General features: G+C 48.8%; 1 protein-coding gene across 4 annotated transcripts in view; it reads left to right on the forward strand.

Annotated features, from left to right (window-relative positions):
• The first annotated feature begins 1,237 nt into the window (after positions 1–1,237).
• Positions 1,238–19,352, forward strand: part of Amotl1 (angiomotin like 1) — a 111,372-nt gene continuing 93,257 nt past the window's right edge. For 2 of the 4 annotated variants that reach the window (XR_003847815.1, XM_008823125.3), the window contains exon 1: positions 1,238–1,545. Coding sequence is in view for 1 of the 4 variants with exons in the window: in XM_008823125.3 (XP_008821347.1) it covers positions 1,497–1,545 (49 nt within the window). In the remaining 3 variants the exon portion in view is untranslated. Of the gene's footprint in view, positions 1,546–2,626; positions 3,006–19,352 lie in introns of all 4 variants that reach the window. The other 2 variants (XM_029558687.1, XM_029558686.1) reach the window with 2 other exon arrangements.

Below are 19,352 nucleotides of genomic sequence, written 5' to 3' on the forward strand. Positions count from 1 at the left end.
GAGTTCCCCACCAGCCACGTGAATGGGTGGTGGTCATTTCTTTAGCTCTCCCCAGGCCCTCACTTTTGTGACTACATCAATCTGCCTTGCCCGTGTCGGCCCCTCCCGTGTGGTAAAAACCCTTCCCCTGTTTTTTCTTGCTTGCCCTACACTCGGACCTTGCCAGCTCCCTCTTGGCTCTGCTGCGTCCTGCCCGGTGCCACCTCTTCCCTTTTCCTGCTCACCTGAGCTCCACCCCCCACCCCCTTTCTCTGCAAAGCTGGGTTTTTCTCATCTTTGTTGGGCTTTCACAGGCCTCGCCCTCCTCCCCAGGTCTTCTCTGTGTGCATATCTGACTTAAAGAGCTGATGGCACACCTTTCAAGGACCAGCTGTGCTCTGAGTTTCTTGTTGCCACCCAGTGTGGTAGGTGACTTTAAAATGGAGCAAATATTTGATAAATAACTTCAATGATTATATTTGATATTCTGGCTCTGTCTGAGGAACAGAGGTACCCAGTCAGAAGACCGGCAGGGACACTGAAGGAGAGTCAGGACACACACTCACATAGGCCTTGATTCCAGTTTAGTTAGGGAGTTGCCCACAGTGCAGACAGGGATCCCTGAAGTAATGCCTGGTAGGAAGAGCCAGCAGGAGGGACTGGAGTCCAGACAGGGCGCCGACCCTCCCACTAAGGGCTGGGCCTGCAACCACAGGCCTCTACTCTGAGCAGTAGACTGGTCCCAGAAAGCCAAGACCCTCAGAACAGAGCGGCAGAGGGCCGGGAGTATAATCCAGTGGGCTGGGCTGGGCTGGGCTGGGCTGGGCTGGGCTAGGAGTGTTGCTCAATAGCCTCATTTAAGGGGCAGGGCAGAATTAGAAACCCTGTCCCAACACTCCAAATTCTTTGCCTCTGCCTGGGCAGATAACGGCCTGGGGGCTGTGGTCACAGGATGCACGGTTCTGCAAACACATTTAGTATTTGTCAAGGCTGAAAGCTCCCGTTTCTGATGAAAGTCCTGGGGCTTGGGAAACGCTGAGCCAACTGTGACCACTTTCACCTAGAAATTCCACGTAGGAGGAAAGTTCGTCCCAAACCAAACCTAACCAGGACGTTACAGCAGATCCGGCAAAGACATCTAAGGAATTAGGATAGAAATGGTGGGTGTGACAGGAATTAGGACGCCCTCCTCGGTGTCCCGGAGACACGTCAGCCTTCGGGGCAGTCTCGGCGTCCCCGAGGGGCGGCGGGAAGCTGGGGACGGGCTCTAGGGCCCAGCGGTGGGGCCCGGGCAGGGAGGAGTGTAGGATTCCGGACCTGCCCCGGGACCCTCCAGCGCAGCGCTGGGCTCGGGAGCGCGCGTGGCGCTCGCTCTGGGACCAGGCAGCGGGGTGGGTGGGGACTGCAGGGGAAGCCCTGGCATCTCTGCTTCCCGAATGCAGGGCGCGGCAGCCCGCAGCCATCCCCCTGCCGCCACTGCGAGCCATGCTCACCCCATGATCCGCCCGTGATCGCCCATGCGGAGGGCAAAGTCGCGCCGGGGACCTGGCGAGCCAGCGCCGAGAGGTAACGGGGGCTCAGGGCGGGCGCTGGCGGGCCGAGAGGTCCCCGGCCAGGGCGCCCTCCGCGGGGACCGGGCTGCTCCTGGGGACCCGCGGACATCCGCTCCGCTCCAGATCCGGACCTCACGGTGCCCCTCAAGGGATCCAGAGCCTCGAAAAGACAAAAAGCCGAGTGGGGTCCCGAGCCGCCCTCCAGCCCCAGTGCGCGGGGCGGGCGCCCTCGGAAGGCCGGGGACTTGGGTCCCCTCGGGGCAGGGGCGGAAGGCTGGCGGGTCCCTGTCCCCACGCAGACAAAGGCACTGGCCGCGGGGCGCCCCGCCGGACCCCAGGCGCGCCCGACCCGAGGAGGCTGGCCTTGATCACCTTCTTTGTTCTCCCCAAACAAGTTTCTTGCACTAAAGGGAGTTGGATCCGGCTTTCCCTGGCCTGTTGGCACTGCCTTGAAAAGAATCTGGTTTCCGGGGGAAATGTGAACTTTTCCAAGGGGGAGCTGGCGGCCCTTTATTGGGATATGACGTCTGTGGCAGGCGGGAGGGTGTCCCCTGACAGCCCGGAGGGGCCGGGGCCCTGGCCGGGGACCCCGGGGTGAGCTCTGGGCAGGCTGGCTGAGGGTCGAGGCCCTCTCCAAGCCCCCCCAGGTCCCCAGGCCCTGAATGCTCGGCCTTCCCAGAAATTTCCAGTTTTCTTCTGCCTTTCCGTCTTTGGTGTGGGTTTACTCTCTACAAATCGCAAATGCTTCTATTATTTTTAAAGCCGGGAGAGTGTGCAGATCACCCGGACTGGGGTTTCCGGAGACAGGGGGATTCTGAGGGCCTCCGGAGACTTTGCAGTTTGGATGGAGCCTCTTGTCCACGGGGCCCTGTTGCTCCCTGCCCACACGGTCCCATTCTTTTCCTCTGAAGCACGTTTAGAGAAAGGAGTTTTTTGCTTAAAAAAGTTTTTGGTGGCAGAGGAGGAAGGAGTTGTGATGTCTGAGACATCCGATTGGCTAAGAGCGCTGTTAACTTGCTCACCCGAGGCGAATAGAACCGGGGTGGAGGGATATTAAATAGCTACAATTCCAGAAAACTCTCCTTCCTTTTCAGGGAGTGAGAAGTCAGGCCTTGAAGTATGGCACGCTCAGGACTCCGGCTTCCAAAACTGGGCTGTGGATCCTGCCAGACCGGCCGAGATGGCCCAGGCTGCCAACCACTCCTGGCCCGGGCGGCGGCGCTCCGCCCACGTTGGTGGTTAAGGATCTCGACTGCAAGTTAAGACTCTAGAGCAGAAAGAGAACCTGCGGGGACTAGGCGCTGAGCACCATGGAGTCTCCATGGTCGATTTTGATGAGTACCAAGGAACAGAACTTGAATACACGTTGAGCTATTGGAAGGGAAGCAAAGGGCCAGAAAGCGCGGGTTTGAGCTGGCGGAGAAGGAGCGGGGCATCCGCAGAAGGTTCTGGAGGCCGGGTAGGGCATCTGAAGTGAGTGTGGGGTGATGGTTAGCGTTTAGGTGCGCTGCTTTGTTTGCTCTCCCGTGTCACATTTTTCCAAATGAGCAGGAGAGGTGGGCAGGCAAGTGTCTCCTTTACCAAAACAGGCCCATGTCATGTCTGGCAATTGAGGTTCCAGGCAGAAGGCCCATGTTCAAAAGACAGGACTTTCTGTTTGAAATGAGATTTTAAAGCACTGTCATCAAGAGTAGCACCCAAATGCACACGAGTGATTTTATGGAAGGGACTCTGCTGATGGGACTGGGGAGAGTCTGCTCCCAGTCAGCTTGTCTGTCTGGCACCTCCCTGGGTGGCTTTTTTCTGATGCCGGACCCTGGTTATATGTGTGACCCCAGAGCCCAGGAAGGGTGCGGCTGGGTTAATTGAAAGGAGGCAGGGGTTGGGCTGGGAAAGCGATTTGCTAGCACACCCTCTAGGTGTTATGCTGTGATAATTCTTCAGTCACTGTGAAAGTGCTTTGAAGATGGTAAAGCACTACCAGGTGCAGTTTTAAGAAATACTTAATGACATAGAGCTAGGGAAGTGCTTGTGCAAACTATAAAATTTTGATTCCCCTGACTAGTAAGTTAAGCTTTGTAAGAATTATTAATATTTCTCACACTTATCAAAATCAGGAAATTCTGCACTATTGTCAATATTTTTATTAACTTTGGAGGGGTCTTATGACCCAGAAGTCAATAGATAACAGATTCCTTGAAAAGCAAGAGGACAGTGAGGTCAAGAGGACATATTTGATGGTGAGTCTTGTTAGAAATTTTTTCCGAGGTTATTGAGGTTTTTGTATTTGTTTGCCTAGAGATTTTAAAATAAAATTCTGTTGTTTGACCTTGTATTGTCTTGGAGGAGAGGTTCCATGTCCTGGCTGCATGGGCTGGTCCGCACATTCCTTTTGCTGGAAGGAAGCCTTTGGTGCTGCTGGGATGTGGCACCAGACTGAGCTCTCTTGGAGAGCTTGGGGTCAGGAGCTGTGCAGCTCTTGGATGCATGTGTTCTATCTGGGCAGAACTCCTGGCCTCCCTAAGGCGCTGGGCATCAGACTTCTAAAAGAGCACAGGAGACTAACTTTAGAGTTAGTTCAGACTCTTCTTTTCAGCGTGTTTAGATGTGTGTTTGGGCTGGGCTGACCGGCTTCGGAGATTTACCCCTCTTCTGCTTGTCAGCTTTTTTACAAGTTGAGGGTTGCAGTCCTCTTGGTCTTTTAGCTTTCAATGTTGAAATGATCATAGCTTCATAGGATGTTATAGAAAGAGTGGAGAGGTCCCAGGCACCCGTTCACATGGTAACTATGTGCTGTTTTCAGAATCATTGCTGAACTCTTCTCCAGAGTGGCAGTATCGTTTTAGAGTCCTCCCTGCAGTATGAGAGATTTGGCTTCCCTGCGTCCTTGCCAGCACTTGGCATTACTCTTTATTTTAACCTTAGCTGTCTAATAGACGTCATAATAGGCGCTTTAATCCTATTGTGGCTTTCATTGTGTTCCCCCAGTGGCTATGAGGTTGCATGTCTTTCCTGCTTATTGACCGTCCACACATCCTCTTTGGGGGAAGGTCTGTTTCTAACGTGGTTATTTTACTGCTGAGTTTCCAGAGCCCTGTGTAGTTTGCACATATGTGGCATTTAGATTCTTCCCATGATGCAGCTCTATTTTTCATTCTCTTTCTGGATGGACCCTTTGAAAACCAAGTTTTTAATTGGGTCAAGTCCGTCGGTAGATTTTTTTTCCTTGACGCATAGTACTTTTGCTATGGCTCATAAGAAAATTGTGGTCCCGGGACTGGAGAGCTGACTCAGCAACTGAGAGCATTGGTTGCTCTTGCGGGGGACCTGATTTTGATTTCCAGCACCCACATGGTGACTAACAACCACCTGTAACTCCAGTTTCAGGGGATCCTTTTCTGACCTCCGCAGGCATTGCAGGACATGAGGGCAACTTGGGAATAGGCTCTCTCCTTCCACAGTGTGGATTCTGGGGATTGAACTCAGGTCCTCAGGCTTGGTGGTAAGTGCCCTTACCTGCTGATCCATCTCGTTCAGCCCCTATTTTTTAGTTTTTAATTTAAAAAATAAATTGGCAATTAGCATGCACATTGTGGTTTCATTGTGGCCTTTTCACACACGCTTGGTTTTCATCACCCCTCCTCCCCACTCTCCTCCCCCTTCTGACCCCCAGCAGTTTCCTCTGCTTTCGTCCACATATATTGTAAACTTTATTATTTTTAGGTGTGTGTTTTGCCTGCATGTATGTAAGTGCACATGTGCATGCAATACCCTCAGTGGCCAGAAGAGGGCATCAGAGCCCCTGGAACTGGAGTTACTGATGATTCGTAGCCGCCATGTAGATGCTGGGAATGGACTGGGGCCTCTGCAAGAACTGAGCCATCACTCCAGCCCCCACATATATTCTATAGCCATCTTTCCCCCACCTGCCGCCTTTAAGACCTCTTCCCCCCTCACAGTCCCTTTTCTAGTTTCTTTACCTGTAAACCCTCCTCCTCTATACACAAAAGTTAAATTTAGGATCCACATGTGAGGGAATGTGTGGTATTTGTCTTTCTGAGTCTGAGTTACTTGACTTAATATAATTTCCAGAACACCGTTTTTTTCTGCAGATGTCTTGTTTTCATTTTTCTTTTCAGTTGTGTGTATTTACCATGTTTTCTTCATATGTTGATGGACATCAAGGCATAGATAATACTTAGCATGGTGCTGAACATATTGAAAACTTTCAATAGACGCCTGCTACCCTTATTATTAAACAGTAGGAAGGGCCAATGAGATGACGGAGCAGGTGAAGGCACCTGCTGCCAAGACTTCCCATCCGAGCTCCATGTGGGTGACACACATGGTGGAGAGAGAGAACCAATTCCTAAAAGTTGTCCTCTGGCCTCCATACGGTGCCCTGGTGTACAACCCCCAGTAAATACATGTCATAAAAGTGAAAAAAAAAATAGTAAGAAGGCAAATTGATTTATAATATGTATTAGTTACTTTTCTGTTGTGATAAAGCAGCACAACCAAAAGCAGCTCATAAAGGTTTATTTTGGCTTATGGCTCCAGAGGTCTAGATGTTCATAATGGTGGGAAAGGTGTGGTGACAGGAGGCCAACACAGGAAGCTGAGCGATCACATCTTGACCTTTCAACCATACTAAGAGAGCACCAATTCCTAAAAGTTGTCCTCTGGCCTCCATACGGTGCCCTGGTATACAACCCCCAGTAAATACATGTCATAAAAGTGAAAAAAAAACAGTAAGAAGGCAAATTGATTTATAATATGTATTAGTTACTTTTCTGTTGTGATAAAGCAGCACAACCAAAAGCAGCTCATAAAGGTTTATTTTGGCTTATGGCTCCAGAGGTCTAGATGTTCATAATGGTGGGAAAGGTGTGGTGACAGGAGGCCAACACAGGAAGCTGAGCGATCACATCTTGACCTTTCAACCATACTCAGGACGCAGAGAGAGAGGAGAGAGAGGGAGAGAGAGAATGCTGGCAGTGGGCAAGGTGATGAGCCCTCGAAGCCTGTCTGCAGTGGTGAACCTCCTCTAGCAAGGCTCCAGGTCCTAAAGCTTCCATGACCCCCCCAACAGCACCACTGACCGAGGACAAGTGTTCAAATACATGAGCCTGCAGGGGACATTTCTCATTCAAACCACCACATAATGTCATGTGTGTTCTCAGAAACTTGACTCCTAGTTTTGTTTTTTTCCTTTTCTTTTTGGTTTTTGTTGTTTGGGGGGGTGGGGGCACTTTTTGAGACAGGGTCTCCCTGTAGCTTCAGCTGGCTTGAAATTTGCTATGTAGACCAGGCTGGCCTCGATCTCATAGCGATCCACCTGCCTCTGCCTCCTGAGTGCTGGGGTTAAAAGTATGTACCACCACCCCAGGCTAGTTCTTACCTGTTATCAGCTGGGGTCACCTATCTGGTACCAAATAGGACTGGTTGAATGAGTTTGGAAGCTAGGATCCCTTCTTCGTAGTCTAGTGCCATCTATAAAACAGACCTTTATCAACTTGTATAATAACTCTGATACTTGGAGTAAAGGAGGATGTCCCTTCAGAGCTGACCTCAGCAGGTAGCAGGATGTGTGGCCTCAGCCCTAGGATTGAGTCTGTGTTGCCCTCAGTAGAGTAACAGAGCTCATGTCACTAGGACATATCCCGGACTTCCTAAGCACAGCTCCGCCTCCTTCTCCCCTGTGACCTAGTTCTTTGTTTCTAGAGGAAACGAATGGGGCCTTGGCTGTAGGGACAGAGTCCTCCTCTGAAGGCTGGTTAAACGCAGCATGCTGGGCCAGTACCAGGAGTTCTGTCTCAGTACGTCTCAGATGGGGCCTGGGACTTTATATTTCTGACATATTTCCAAGAGATGCCCTCACTGCCTGTCCTATGACCATGCTTCGAGAACCATGGTTACTGGTTTTAAGTGAATCTGGCCTGAGGTGCTTCCCTTAGAGCTGAGTGTGTCCCTCTTTGAGTGTTTGGAAGGGACTGGTTTTCAAGGTGAATCAGACTTCAGCCCTACACTCCTCCCCACCTATTCTTCCCTCCTGCACTGGTCACTTGAAAGCACACCACGTCTGGTCTGGGTGTGTGCTGCTGTAAGCAAGCCATGTGGCCTGGGGCAAGCCACTTGGCCTCTGTGAAACAGATGGGTTTGCTGAATACTTACATTCTAAAGTTATCATGGAGTTTTAATGGAATAAAGAGAACCGCGCCAAATGTGTCCTGGTTGTGACCTGAGCCTTCAAAGCCTGCGGCCCTCCCGCTAGCAAAATGGTTTTCTTAAAAAATCATCATGTGTGCCCGTCATGTGTCTTTGGAGCAGTGCCTTGGACTGGGCAGACCGTGTCTCCTGTTGCTAAGAAGCCAGCTGGTGCTGAGGGCTGCTTGGTAGCCATTGCAGAGATAGATGTCATGGAGAAGGCAGGGCAGGAGTGGTTGGGTGTCTCGAGGTCTTCCAAACCCTGGTGTGGTGGACACACGTTGACTTGTGGTTGTGGCAACAATCAGAGAAGAGCTTGGCCCTGGAAAATCACCCGGGCAGATGCTGGCGCGTTGAGCGAGTCCATTTCCTTGCAGTCGAAAAATACAGTTCCGTGCAGTCTTTGCTCTCAGTTTAAGACAAATGTAATCTGTTCTCTGTGTCGTCTAAGAGCTCGACCAGCAGTGTCTGTAATCACCACCAGTCGCCTGTGACCGCTTAAGCCAGTGGAAAGCTGAAAATTCAGGTCTTCAGCCCTGTTGACCACAATTCAGACCTTAGCCTTAGGTCTGCCCTTGCAGCAGTTTCTGCCCCTTTCAGTGAGGTTAGCTCTCAGGTCGCAGTGCCATGGGGTCAGGTGATGGGGCAGGAGCACATTCATCCCCTGAGTCAGCTGTACCACTCAGTGCTCCATCACACGAGTCTCCCAGGACCTCTTCTCTTTTCATTTGGAAGGTGGGCCAGTATTGGGTCTGGGCTACGCAAGGGCAGAGTTCTCTGGCCCTTATGCACAGGCAGTGAGAGAGGGTGGGTGGAATTGCCTCCAAGAGGCTCTCCTGCACAAGGCCATCAAGGCCAGCCTAGCTTCCCCACCTTGGGCTGTCTCACTGCTGAATCAGCCTTTGTTGATGAATTGGGGGCTAGCCTAGTTCCTCTCTACAGTATTTGGGTTGCTCACATCCCTTCCACAATGTCATCCTAACTGTTGTGTCTTTTGAAAGAAGTAAGCTGTCCAGGTCCTGTCCTCAACTGATCTTGTATCCAGGCAGCCACTAGGTCTTGCAGATGATTCTGAAATGAAGGCACATGCTCCCTTTGCATGGCTCTTCCCGGTCAGTGGAAGGGCTCACCCCCACCCACCTCCTGGCCACATGATAGGCCTTCTGCTGGTGTCTCCCATGGCTTCTGGGCTATGCGGTCCCCTCTCTGCCACTCCCTCTTTCCTCTACCATCTCAGAAGAGGCCGAGCAATCCAAGGATGGTGATAGGTTTTCTTTCGGGCTTGCTTTGCTTCCCACGTGTCAGGTGAGTCTGGGCCAGGTAGGTGCCAGGGAAGAGGGGCCTCTCCTACTTAGCTGTGGTTAGGGCAGCCTTGAGTACTGAGACGCCGAAGCGGTTGCTGGGAAGCAGGTCTTTCCTTCCCTGAAGGGCTCTGAGAGCCATGTTTCTTGTGAGTCGGTCTTTTCTATCTGTGCACCTTGCTGAAAGGGGAGTAGTTTCCTGGTAAGAGCCGTTTCCCCGGGACTCATCTCTGAGTATCTCTGTAGTTGGTTTTATTGGTTGGTCTTGAGATGTGTGGGAAGGTTGAAAGATTTAAGGGCAGACAAACTGGGAATGTGCTTTTTCACAACTATGAGGAGTTGTGGGACCTGGAGAATTAAGGACGGGCAGCCTAGAACTGTGCTGTTCCAGGATTATTAAATAGTAGGTTTACTTGTGATAGCACAAGGCATGTCAAGAACAAGACTCAGTCTAAATGGTCTGCTCTGAAATACAGAATTTTTAGTTCTGAGTTGAGACCTAAAATTTTCCAAAATTGTGACATTTCTTACATCTTCTCCAAAGTAAATTCCAGGAGTGTGGCTGGAAAAAACGGAAATAAATGCACATTTTTATACTTTGGTGACATTTACTCAGTGACTAAGATCACTTTATTAGTTTAGAAGCACAAATGGGTGATTGTAATGAAGGTTGCTCATAAAATGAACAGATTTTACAGAATTGAAGGTGGTGTGTGGACCACACGTATTCCAGTGGTTGTGGAGGCCAGAGGTCACTGTTAAGTGTCTTCCTCCACCACCCTTCACCTTACGTTTTCAGTCTCTCAGTGACCTTGGAGCTCGCTGACTGGCTAGACTGCCTGGCCAGTGAGCTCCAGAGATCTGCCCGTATCTATCTCCTCAGCACTGGGAGTGTGGGCTTGTACATTGGGTCAGGCTTTTTATGTGGATGCCGGGGATGTGAATTCTGGTCTCGTGCTTGGCAAGCACCTTTCTGACTGAGCCATCTGCCACTCAAGGTTAGTGGATTTTTTTAAAGGGAATGATTACAAATATGGTCACTGAATTTGCTTTGAATATTTTAGTTTCTTAGGGTGCCCCTGTACCCCCAGCTGGCCTAGAACTCACTATGTAGACCAGGCTGGCCTTGTTCTCACAGAGATCCGCCAGCTTCTGGGTTTAAAGGCAGGCACTACCATGCCCGACTGAATATTTTAGTTTAGAGGAAAGTGTAGGTTGAAATTAGGAAGGTTCTTATTCTTTACATCTATATATTTTTTATGTGTATGAGTGTATTGCCTGCATGTATGTGAGTACACCCGTGTCATGCAATGCCTCGGAGATCAGAAGTGGGAGCCAGATTCCCCTGGAACCGGACTAGTTGAGGATGGTTTGTAGCTACCATGTGGGTGCTGGGAATCGAACCCAGGTTCTCTGCAAGAGCAGTCAGTGCTCTTAACCGCTGAGCCATCTCTCCAGCCCTGATAGTCCTTATTCTTAAATAGAATATAAATTAAGCAAAAAGGACACAGGTGTGCTGAAGTTTAAATGTGAAATATTTTCCCAGGTGTGTGCCTGAACACGTGGTCAAAGCAGGTGCTGCTGGTTTGGAAGTTTGGAGAACATGAAGACGTGGAGCCTTTTGGAGGAACTGGGTCACCTGGGGTGGGCCTGGAAGTCTCATGGTCTGGCTCCACTTCCATTCACTCACTACTGTGGACGCATTGTGACCATCAGCCCTCTGCCCCTGCCACTAGTGCCTTCCCAATCACGATAGAATGTATTTTGAATTGTCAGCCAAAACAAACCCTTCCTTCCTCAAATTGCTTCTTGTCACAACAGTGAGGAAAGTCACTAATTCAAGATGCATTCAGTCTTTAATAAGTACCTGTTGGATCAGGCTGGACAGTTACAAGATGTGGAGAACTTGGTGAGGGTAAAGGGCTGGTTAGTTTTGACTGTCAACTTGGCCAACCTGGAATCACCTGGGAAGAGTGTCATAATGAGGAATTATCCGGATCAGGTTGGCCTGGGGTGCCTGTGGGAGGTTGTCTGGATTCTTCATTGACCCAGTCCACTGTGGGCAGCCCTGTTCCCTGGGCTGACTCTGAGCTGTTGAGTGGAGACACTAGCTGAGCAGACAGCATGGGCGAATTTGTTTCTCTGTGCTCTTGACTGGATGCTGTGTGCCCCGCCCTGCTGCCTGAAGCTGTTGTGACCACACCCCCGACCCCCCCACCCCGTAATTATGGGCTGTATAAGCTGGAATCATAAGCCAGTAAATCCCTTCCTCCCCTGAGTTCCTTGTCAGGATGTTTTATCACAGCTACAGAAATGAAGCTGGAACAGGTACCATGAAAGGGTACAACGCACCCTTTGATACCTGGGTGTCAGGCACTGAATCAGGTACTGGGTGTGTGTCCTTGGCTCCCGTAGAATTTATATTCTTTTTAAAAAACTGTTCTTATGTGTATGAGTGTGTGTACAAGTGTGTGTCTGCATGCACAAACGGAGGTCAAAGGTCGATGGTCAGATGTCTTCCTTAGTTCTCGGCCTTATTCATTTATTTATTTTTAAAAAATATTTTATTTGTTATTTTTATTCTATGTGTATGAGTATATTGCCTGCGTGTAGGTAAACGCATCCGTGTCGTGCAGTGCTCGTGGAAGACAGAAGAGGCTTTCAGATCCCCTGGAACTGGAGTTACAGACAGTTGTTAGCTGCCTTGTGGGTGCTGGGATTTGAACCCGGGTCTTCTGCAAGAACAACCAGTGTTCTTAACCCCTGAGATATCTCCAGCCCCTCATTTATTTATTTTTACAACAGCAGGGACTGAGCCCAGGACCCATGCTGCTCAAGTGCTCTGCCACTAAGCTACACTGTGCAGCGGCCTCTGCCTTCGTTTTTCAGCCAGGGTCTCTCACTGAACCTGGGGCTGTTGGACTAGGCTAGACCACGGTTTGTGTCTCCCCGGTGTGGAGAGTACACGTGTGCACCATGGCACCCAGGTTTTTACATGGTGCTGGGGAGCCTTATGCTTGCACAGCAAACGTTTTACCCACTGAACAAGCTGGCTGTCTCTCCTGCTCCATGTTGGAAAGCAAAAGGTAAATAAACTGCGTTGTTCTGTTCCCAGAAGAGGAGGCCAAGGGGCCACTGCAACGTGAGCATTTTTTTCCTTCCTGTTGAATTTATGAACAGGAAACGGGCTTAAATTACAGACAGCCGACTTCTAGAGACAGAGGAGACTTCACTGCTGGGGTGGGTGGCTAAATGCTGGGCTTTGGAGGCTGGGGACGGAATAGAAAAACCAAACAACTACCAGACGTGCCGGGACGCCATTCTCCGACTGAGTGGAGAAGCTCACTGTGGCCTGTCTGGTGGCTGGAGCGGGACCTGGTGTGAGAGCTGCTGTTTTGTGGCATGTTCTCATGTCAGTGATCATCTGTGGAGCTTAATGGCCAAGGCTCCAGAGCTGGGAACCCTCACCCCACCTTGCCTGTGCCCTCACTAGCTTCATAATCCTCAGTGGTTTAACTGCACTGCTAAGTGGACCTTTCTCTGACGTTAAATCGGGATTTATTAATGTCTAATATTAAGTGGTAACGTTGTCCAAAGGCCGTTGCAGGGACTCCTTTGGCACTGAGAATGACTCTGAAGCGCTGAAAGTGTGTGGGTGGTCTCTGTGGTTGTGGTTCTGGCCCAACATTTCATCATATTGAAGCATTTGTGGATCTGGACCTCCAGAATAGGATCTCCACATGGCCTGTCTTTGTGCCACCAAGCCTGGGACCTAGGGGAGAACGCTCAGGGTAGGGGAGTCCAGTGTTGGGGGACTGGGTTCACATGTCATGTACCTGGGCTGGGATGACTTGAGAACTCAGCCCATGGGTAGGAATGTCCAGAGGGTGTCCTCCTCACAGATGCAGGCTGGCCCACGTGCTGTGGTGGCTCAGGACGGAAATCTGCAGCTCGTATTAAGCTGTTGCAACCATCAGCATGTTCTCATCGTTGGTAAGAAAGTATTACAGATGTGGCACACACAGACACACACCTAAACATACACTATACACATGCAGACACACACACCCAAAATACACATATGCACATATGCACATGTCAAACGCCCCCAAGCCCACCAGGCTTGGTCTTCAACAAGAGTCAAGACGAAGGTCTTGATTTTATTATAAAAAGTTTACTTCTAGCAGTCAGGTGAGCAATCACAGAATAGCTTTTTTGTTGTGAGGAACACAGATCTTATATAGGAATCAGATTTGGGGTAACCAAGGAATCACCAACGAATCACCAAGGATATTTTACTAATAGAAAGTAACTACGGACACAGCAGGTTGCTGCATTACCTCACCAGCTCTGGTGCCTGAAGACCGAACCCGAAGACTGAACCAAAACTAACTTTCTAGAAGATGACCTGATTTATCATGGAGGCACAGCCTGTCAGCTCAAACCGCTGAAGCAGAGAGCTCAGAAGCTCTTAAAGTGGCACTCTACTTTTTTCCAATGCTTATGTCAAACATGGCTCCTGACATGCACATACACAGATACTCATACAAACACACACATGTATACACAAGCATATACACATACAAACACACACATATATATGCATATACACACAGATACACATACCCACAGATACACACATATACATATACACATAGATATATGCACGTACACACATAGATACATACATGTAGATACACATACATAGTCCTACATTCACATACATACAGATATATATGCAGATACACATACAGATACATACACACACATATAAAATTTAACACAAAACAAGTGCTCAGCTATTCAGGCCCCTGGAACCTGCCATACTATCCTAGAGATGAGAATTTTCTATCTGGTTGTGTTTCTTGGTGGTGGATTTTCTGTGCAATTGATTGCCTTCCCCACCCCTTGCCTTATGTGATTTAAAAGTTCTTGATGGCTTGGGTCAACATTATGAACATCAATTAATATGATTCTGTGTTGTTTCCAGAGAATTACTATAAATCAATTCGAAAGGCTTCACTTGAAAGTGTTCTGTTATCAGCTGCACAGGTTTTAGAGGAAATGTTACAGTGAATTTTCTAGTCAGTTGATACACTATACTTCATCTTTTTTCTTTTGAGACAGGGTGGCCTAGAACTCACTGCATAGACCAGGCTGGCCTTGATCTTATGGAGAGTTGCCTGCCTCTACTTTCTGCATGCTGGGATTAAAAGTGTGTACCACAACACCTGGCTACATCGCTCTCTTAAAGTGTGTGTGTGTGCATGTGTGTGTGTGTGTGTGTGTGTGTGTGTGTGTGCATGTTTAGGCCAGAAGACAACTGTGGTTGTCATTCCTTAAATACTATCTACCCTTCCGTTGAAGACAGGGTTTCTCACTGGCCTGGAATTCTCCAAGTTGACTAGGCTGGTTGTCCAGGGAGCCCCAGGGACCCACTTATGCCCACCTCTCCAGGGCTGAGATTCCAAGCATGCACCACCACACCTAACTTTTTAGGTGGATTCTGGGAATCTAACTCGGGTCCTAGTACTCAAGCACTTTACCCCCGAGCTGACTCTCCAGCCCAAAGTGAGCCCTTTTTATATCTTGTTTCTTATCTTCTGGGCTAGGCTATTACAAGGTTTACTGTTTTGAGAGATGAAACTAAATCTTAATTGCCACTAATATTATGATCCTGGAAAAACAGCCTTTGCCCATTTTGGTGTGACTTAATTTTCTCCCTACCTGTCAGAGAAAGCACAGAGTCCCTGCAGGAAATGGAGAGATTTGACACCTTGACCTTCATCTTTGTAAACCACAGGTGGACAGAAAAATTATAGAGCAAAGGTGCAGGAGAGGTTTCCCTATTCCTTCTTTGTAATGCGGAGGGCAGATCTGCCCCAGTCCTGTCTACTACACCCTGCTGTCACTGAGCCTGTGGGGGGTGCACATTACAGCCCAGTGGCTAAGACCTCTGCAGACTTGTTGGCCCCGGACTTCATGACACAGTGGCCAGATGATTTGGGGGCTTGGAAAGCCCTTGGGGAATACAGGCATTCTTTTATCTGGGTCTTTGATAACAGGACCACAACATAGTTTCAGGGTAATTGTGCATTTAGGTCTTTCCCATCCTAAGTCCTTGCAGATGGGAGCCTCGACTTCGAGTACAGTCAGCCGGCTGAAAAGTCTGACCTAAGGGAAACTCTAAAAGCCTTTATCTGTTGAGCTGCTTGCTGTTGTTTTTACAGACCTCATTGATTTGATCATCTTTGTTTTTCTGACTATGTGCTGTGCATGTGCTCCTGTGGGTGTGTGCATATATGATGTAGGTGTTCATTGCATGTATGTGTGAGTGTACATGTGGAGGCCAGGGGTGGGCACTGGATGTCTTACTCAACTGCTTTCCACTGTAGTTTAAAACTTTTTTTGATTGATTTTTTTAATTTTATGTATATGAATGTTATGCATGCATGTATGTAAGGGCACCCCTGTTGTGCGGTACCCACGGAGGACCAAAGAGGGTGTCAGATCCCCTGGAACTGGAGTTATGGACAGTTGTTAGCCACCATGTAGGTGCTGGGATTCGAACCCATGTCTTCTGCAAGACTAGTTAGTGCTCTTAACCGCTGAGCCATCTCTCCAGTCTCTCCACTGTAATTTTTGAGACAAGTTTTCTTACTGAACTTGGAGTTCATCAAATTGGTGAGGCTACCTGGCTGTGAGCTCTAAAGATCCACCTGCCTCCACTTCCCAGGGCTGGGCTTACAGTGTGCCACTATGCCTGGCTCTACCTGGGTGCTGGTATCTGAACTCAGGTCCTAATATTTGTGTGAGAGATAGTTTACTGCCTGGGCCATCCTCTCTTCAACATGAATTTTACTGTTCCATTTCCCTATTTTCATAAAATAGATCTAAAGTGTACTAGGGTGCCGAGCCTCACTGTGCCAGGAGCCCTGTGCATAGCCTCATCTGTTGCCTGGTCTGCAGTGCTGCCCTATGAGGTGGGTAGGTGTGATTATTTACATTTACTGAGCCCCAGAACCTAAGTCGTTTGATCCATTCAGGTGGGCAATCGAGGGCAGGGCCAGGACTCTCACCATGAAGTAAATTTGCTGAACAAGGTCAAAGACGTGCACATCCCTTCTTTGCACATCTGGGCATTTGTTCCTCTTGAGTCTCCATCCTTCTGACACACCTGGTCGTTCCTCTTCATTCGTCCTGGATTGACATCCTTCCCTCTGTCCAAGGCGTCCTGGCTTCCTGTTGGAGAAGGCCTCATCCTCACCTCCTAAGGACAGTCTCTTTGGGCCTCCTTTTCACCCTATGACATACTCTCTGTTGCCTTCTACTCCCTGTCGTGAGCTTTCCTCCAGAGCCGGGTGGGCTGCTGTCTGTCTTGGGCTACGCTGTCCTGAATCCACAGGGTGACATTCGTCTGACGGGTCAGCGGAGCTTCCTGTCAGGGTCTCTGTCAGTCTTCCTCGGGGTCAGCCGTTTCCAGGGGTGCTAGGTATCTGTCTTTGCCTGGGCTGGGAGATAACGCATTTTCAGTTGTAGCTTTTTACCATTTTCACCCTAAAGTTCTCCTTCCATTTCACATCTTTCATACTTACTCTCGGGGGCGGGGCGGGGGGTGTAAGTGCATAATAGAGAGCAGTGTTTCTCAAAAAGTGCTCCGTGGAACCCTGGGAGAAGATGCCTGTGACCAGAAACTCCTTCCCTAGTACCCCTAAGACATGTGTTTGCCTTTATTCATGCGGACTTGGCAGTGAAGGTGCAGAATGGGGTGACGCTGAGGTAACCCTAGCAGGAGTTGGGGTGCGGCACAGGGGTGTGCTAGCCGTCAGTTTATTCTGCACACACGACAATGATGATAAATAAATAAAAAGCCAATTTTACTTAAGAACATTCTAGTTGAGGCAGTACAGGTGGTTAATGTAGTCAAATCTCAGACTTGAGAACCTTCACCGTCCTGTGTGTTGGGAGGGTGTGCCTCTGCTGGAATCCCAGGGACGCACAGTGAGGCCGAGGCTCAGGTAAACATTGAATGAGATGCTTTTGCACTGAAAGTTGTATTTACATGAAAGAAGAGCTGACAAGTCCCTGCTGGGAGGACGTGCCAGCTTTCCTAGTTTGGAAAATGTGTGTCTATAGCCACCTTGAACTTGATGCTTTCCAGTGTGTCAAAGACTTGTGAGCCTTGTGGCCCAAGGTGTTCAAACAGCTGTGATTCAGCTCGTGGTATACAGGTGGTATGTTTCGAGGTCCAGATGATCCGCATTGTTTAGTGAATCGCTGTTTCTGAATTACCAGTGTATGACATTACAAAGTCATCCTGGCTTCATTTCTGTGACTGTGATAAGCCAACCCCCCCGCCAAAATAAACAACTTAGGAGAGAAAAGGTTTGTGTTAGCTCACCACTCCAGGTTGTAGGTCACTACTGTGCGGAAATCAAGGTCAGAACTTCAACAGCTTGTCATATCACATCCACAGCCAAGAGAGAAAAATGCATGCACACCGCTTGCTCGTGATTAGCTTGATTTCTCCATGACAGACAGCTCAGAAGTCCCTGCCCCGGGAATAGGGTGACCTCCCCCCATATACCCACAGGCCAACCCAATGTAGATGCCCCTTCTTCGAAACTCTCTTCCCAGGTGACTCTAGATTGTGTCAAGTTGACACTTAAAGCTAATCATCACAAAAGTCTTGCATGTTTGGAAAACCTTCCCTTCAAAGTGGAAGGTGAGTTGGTCGGTTTTAATGCAAATGGTGGAGATGAGTATCTGGTTTTCTATTTCACATTGCAGTTACTTTTAAAAAATTGCTACTTGTGTTAGTCAGCTTGCTGTTACTATAACAAATACTTGAGATACATAAACTTATAAAGAAGAAAGGTGTATTTTGGCTCATGGTTTCAGGCTATTCAGTTTAGTCTGTGGCTACTTAGCTCTGTTGCGTGGGCTTGTGGTGAGGTGGCACGGCATCATGATGGGAGAAATGAGGTGTGCTTGCCTCACGCCAGGAAGCTGGTTGGTTTAAAATGCATCTTTATGTTATTTTTTAAAAATATTTTATTTATTATTTTTGTTTTATGTGTATGAGTGTATTGCCTGCATGTATGTAAGTACATCCGTGTCATGCAGTGCCTGCAGAGGTCAGAAGAGGGCTTCAGATTCCCTGGAACTGGAGTTAGGATGGTTGTTAGCCATCATGTGGGTGCGGGAAATCAAACCCAGGTCCTCTGTAAGAGCAGACAATGCTCTTAACCACTGAGCCATCTCTCCAGCCCCTAAAATGCATCTTTATATACATACTAAGTTGATCTAAATACTGTAAGTATATGCAGATGATTCACCAATTTGACAAATAGTGTACTGAGTTCTCAGCGTGATCTTATTTCTCTCAGTAATTGGAAGCATAAAGGTAGGTAAGATAAGGTCTCTGTTGTTACCGTTTTAAGTTAATCAGGGAGAAAGAAACCGCATAGGTGGTTTGGTACAGATTGTCATTAGAATTCACACAGTGCTTGGGGCAGAGTGTACTGGGTTTGGAAGGAGAGTGAACAGGAGTGCAGTTGAGCTTCACAGAGTGTGTTGATGGTCAGGATGTGTTTTAGTATCTGGTGTACAGGAGGTTAAGAGTCACAGTTCCATATGAATGGGAAGGCCTTCCAAATGGAGGTATTAGGGAAATTTCTCTGGGCCATAGCTAGGCAGCAGATGGTGCTCTGTTGTGGAGGACCTAGGGCACAAAATGCCGTAACTTTATTTTGAGTCGTGGTCTTCCCATGCCCAGACTGACTTTGAATTCACAGTGCTTCCTGAGTTCTGGTAGTACAGCCACACACTGCCATGTCCAAGCAGGACAGCTAAGGTTTTAAAATATAAATCTCCTGAGATGGGTTTGGTGGGACACTGTAATCCTGCAGTCTGGAGGCTGAGGTGGGAGAACTGACACAGTGAGTTTAAGGCTAGACAGGCTACACAGTGAGTTCAAGGCTAGACAGGCTACACAGTGAGTTCAAGGCTAGCCTGGGATATAGAGTGAATCCCTACTTTAAAAAATCCAATTGTTCTTCCCACCTATCCATCCACCCACCCACCCATCCATGCATTCATCCAAACCCATCCATCCATCCATCTATCCAAACCCATCCACCCAACCACCCACCCACCCATCCATCCATACAAACCCATCCATCCATACAAACCCATCCATCCATCCACCCACCCACACATCCACCCACCCACACACCCATCCATCCAAACCCATCCACCCACTCACCCACCCATCCATCCATCTAAACCCATTCATCCATCCAAACCCATC

Source organism: Nannospalax galili, unplaced genomic scaffold (assembly GCF_000622305.1).
Source record: "Nannospalax galili isolate Female #2095 unplaced genomic scaffold, S.galili_v1.0 scaffold469, whole genome shotgun sequence".
Classification (NCBI taxonomy): Eukaryota; Metazoa; Chordata; class Mammalia; order Rodentia; family Spalacidae; genus Nannospalax; species Nannospalax galili.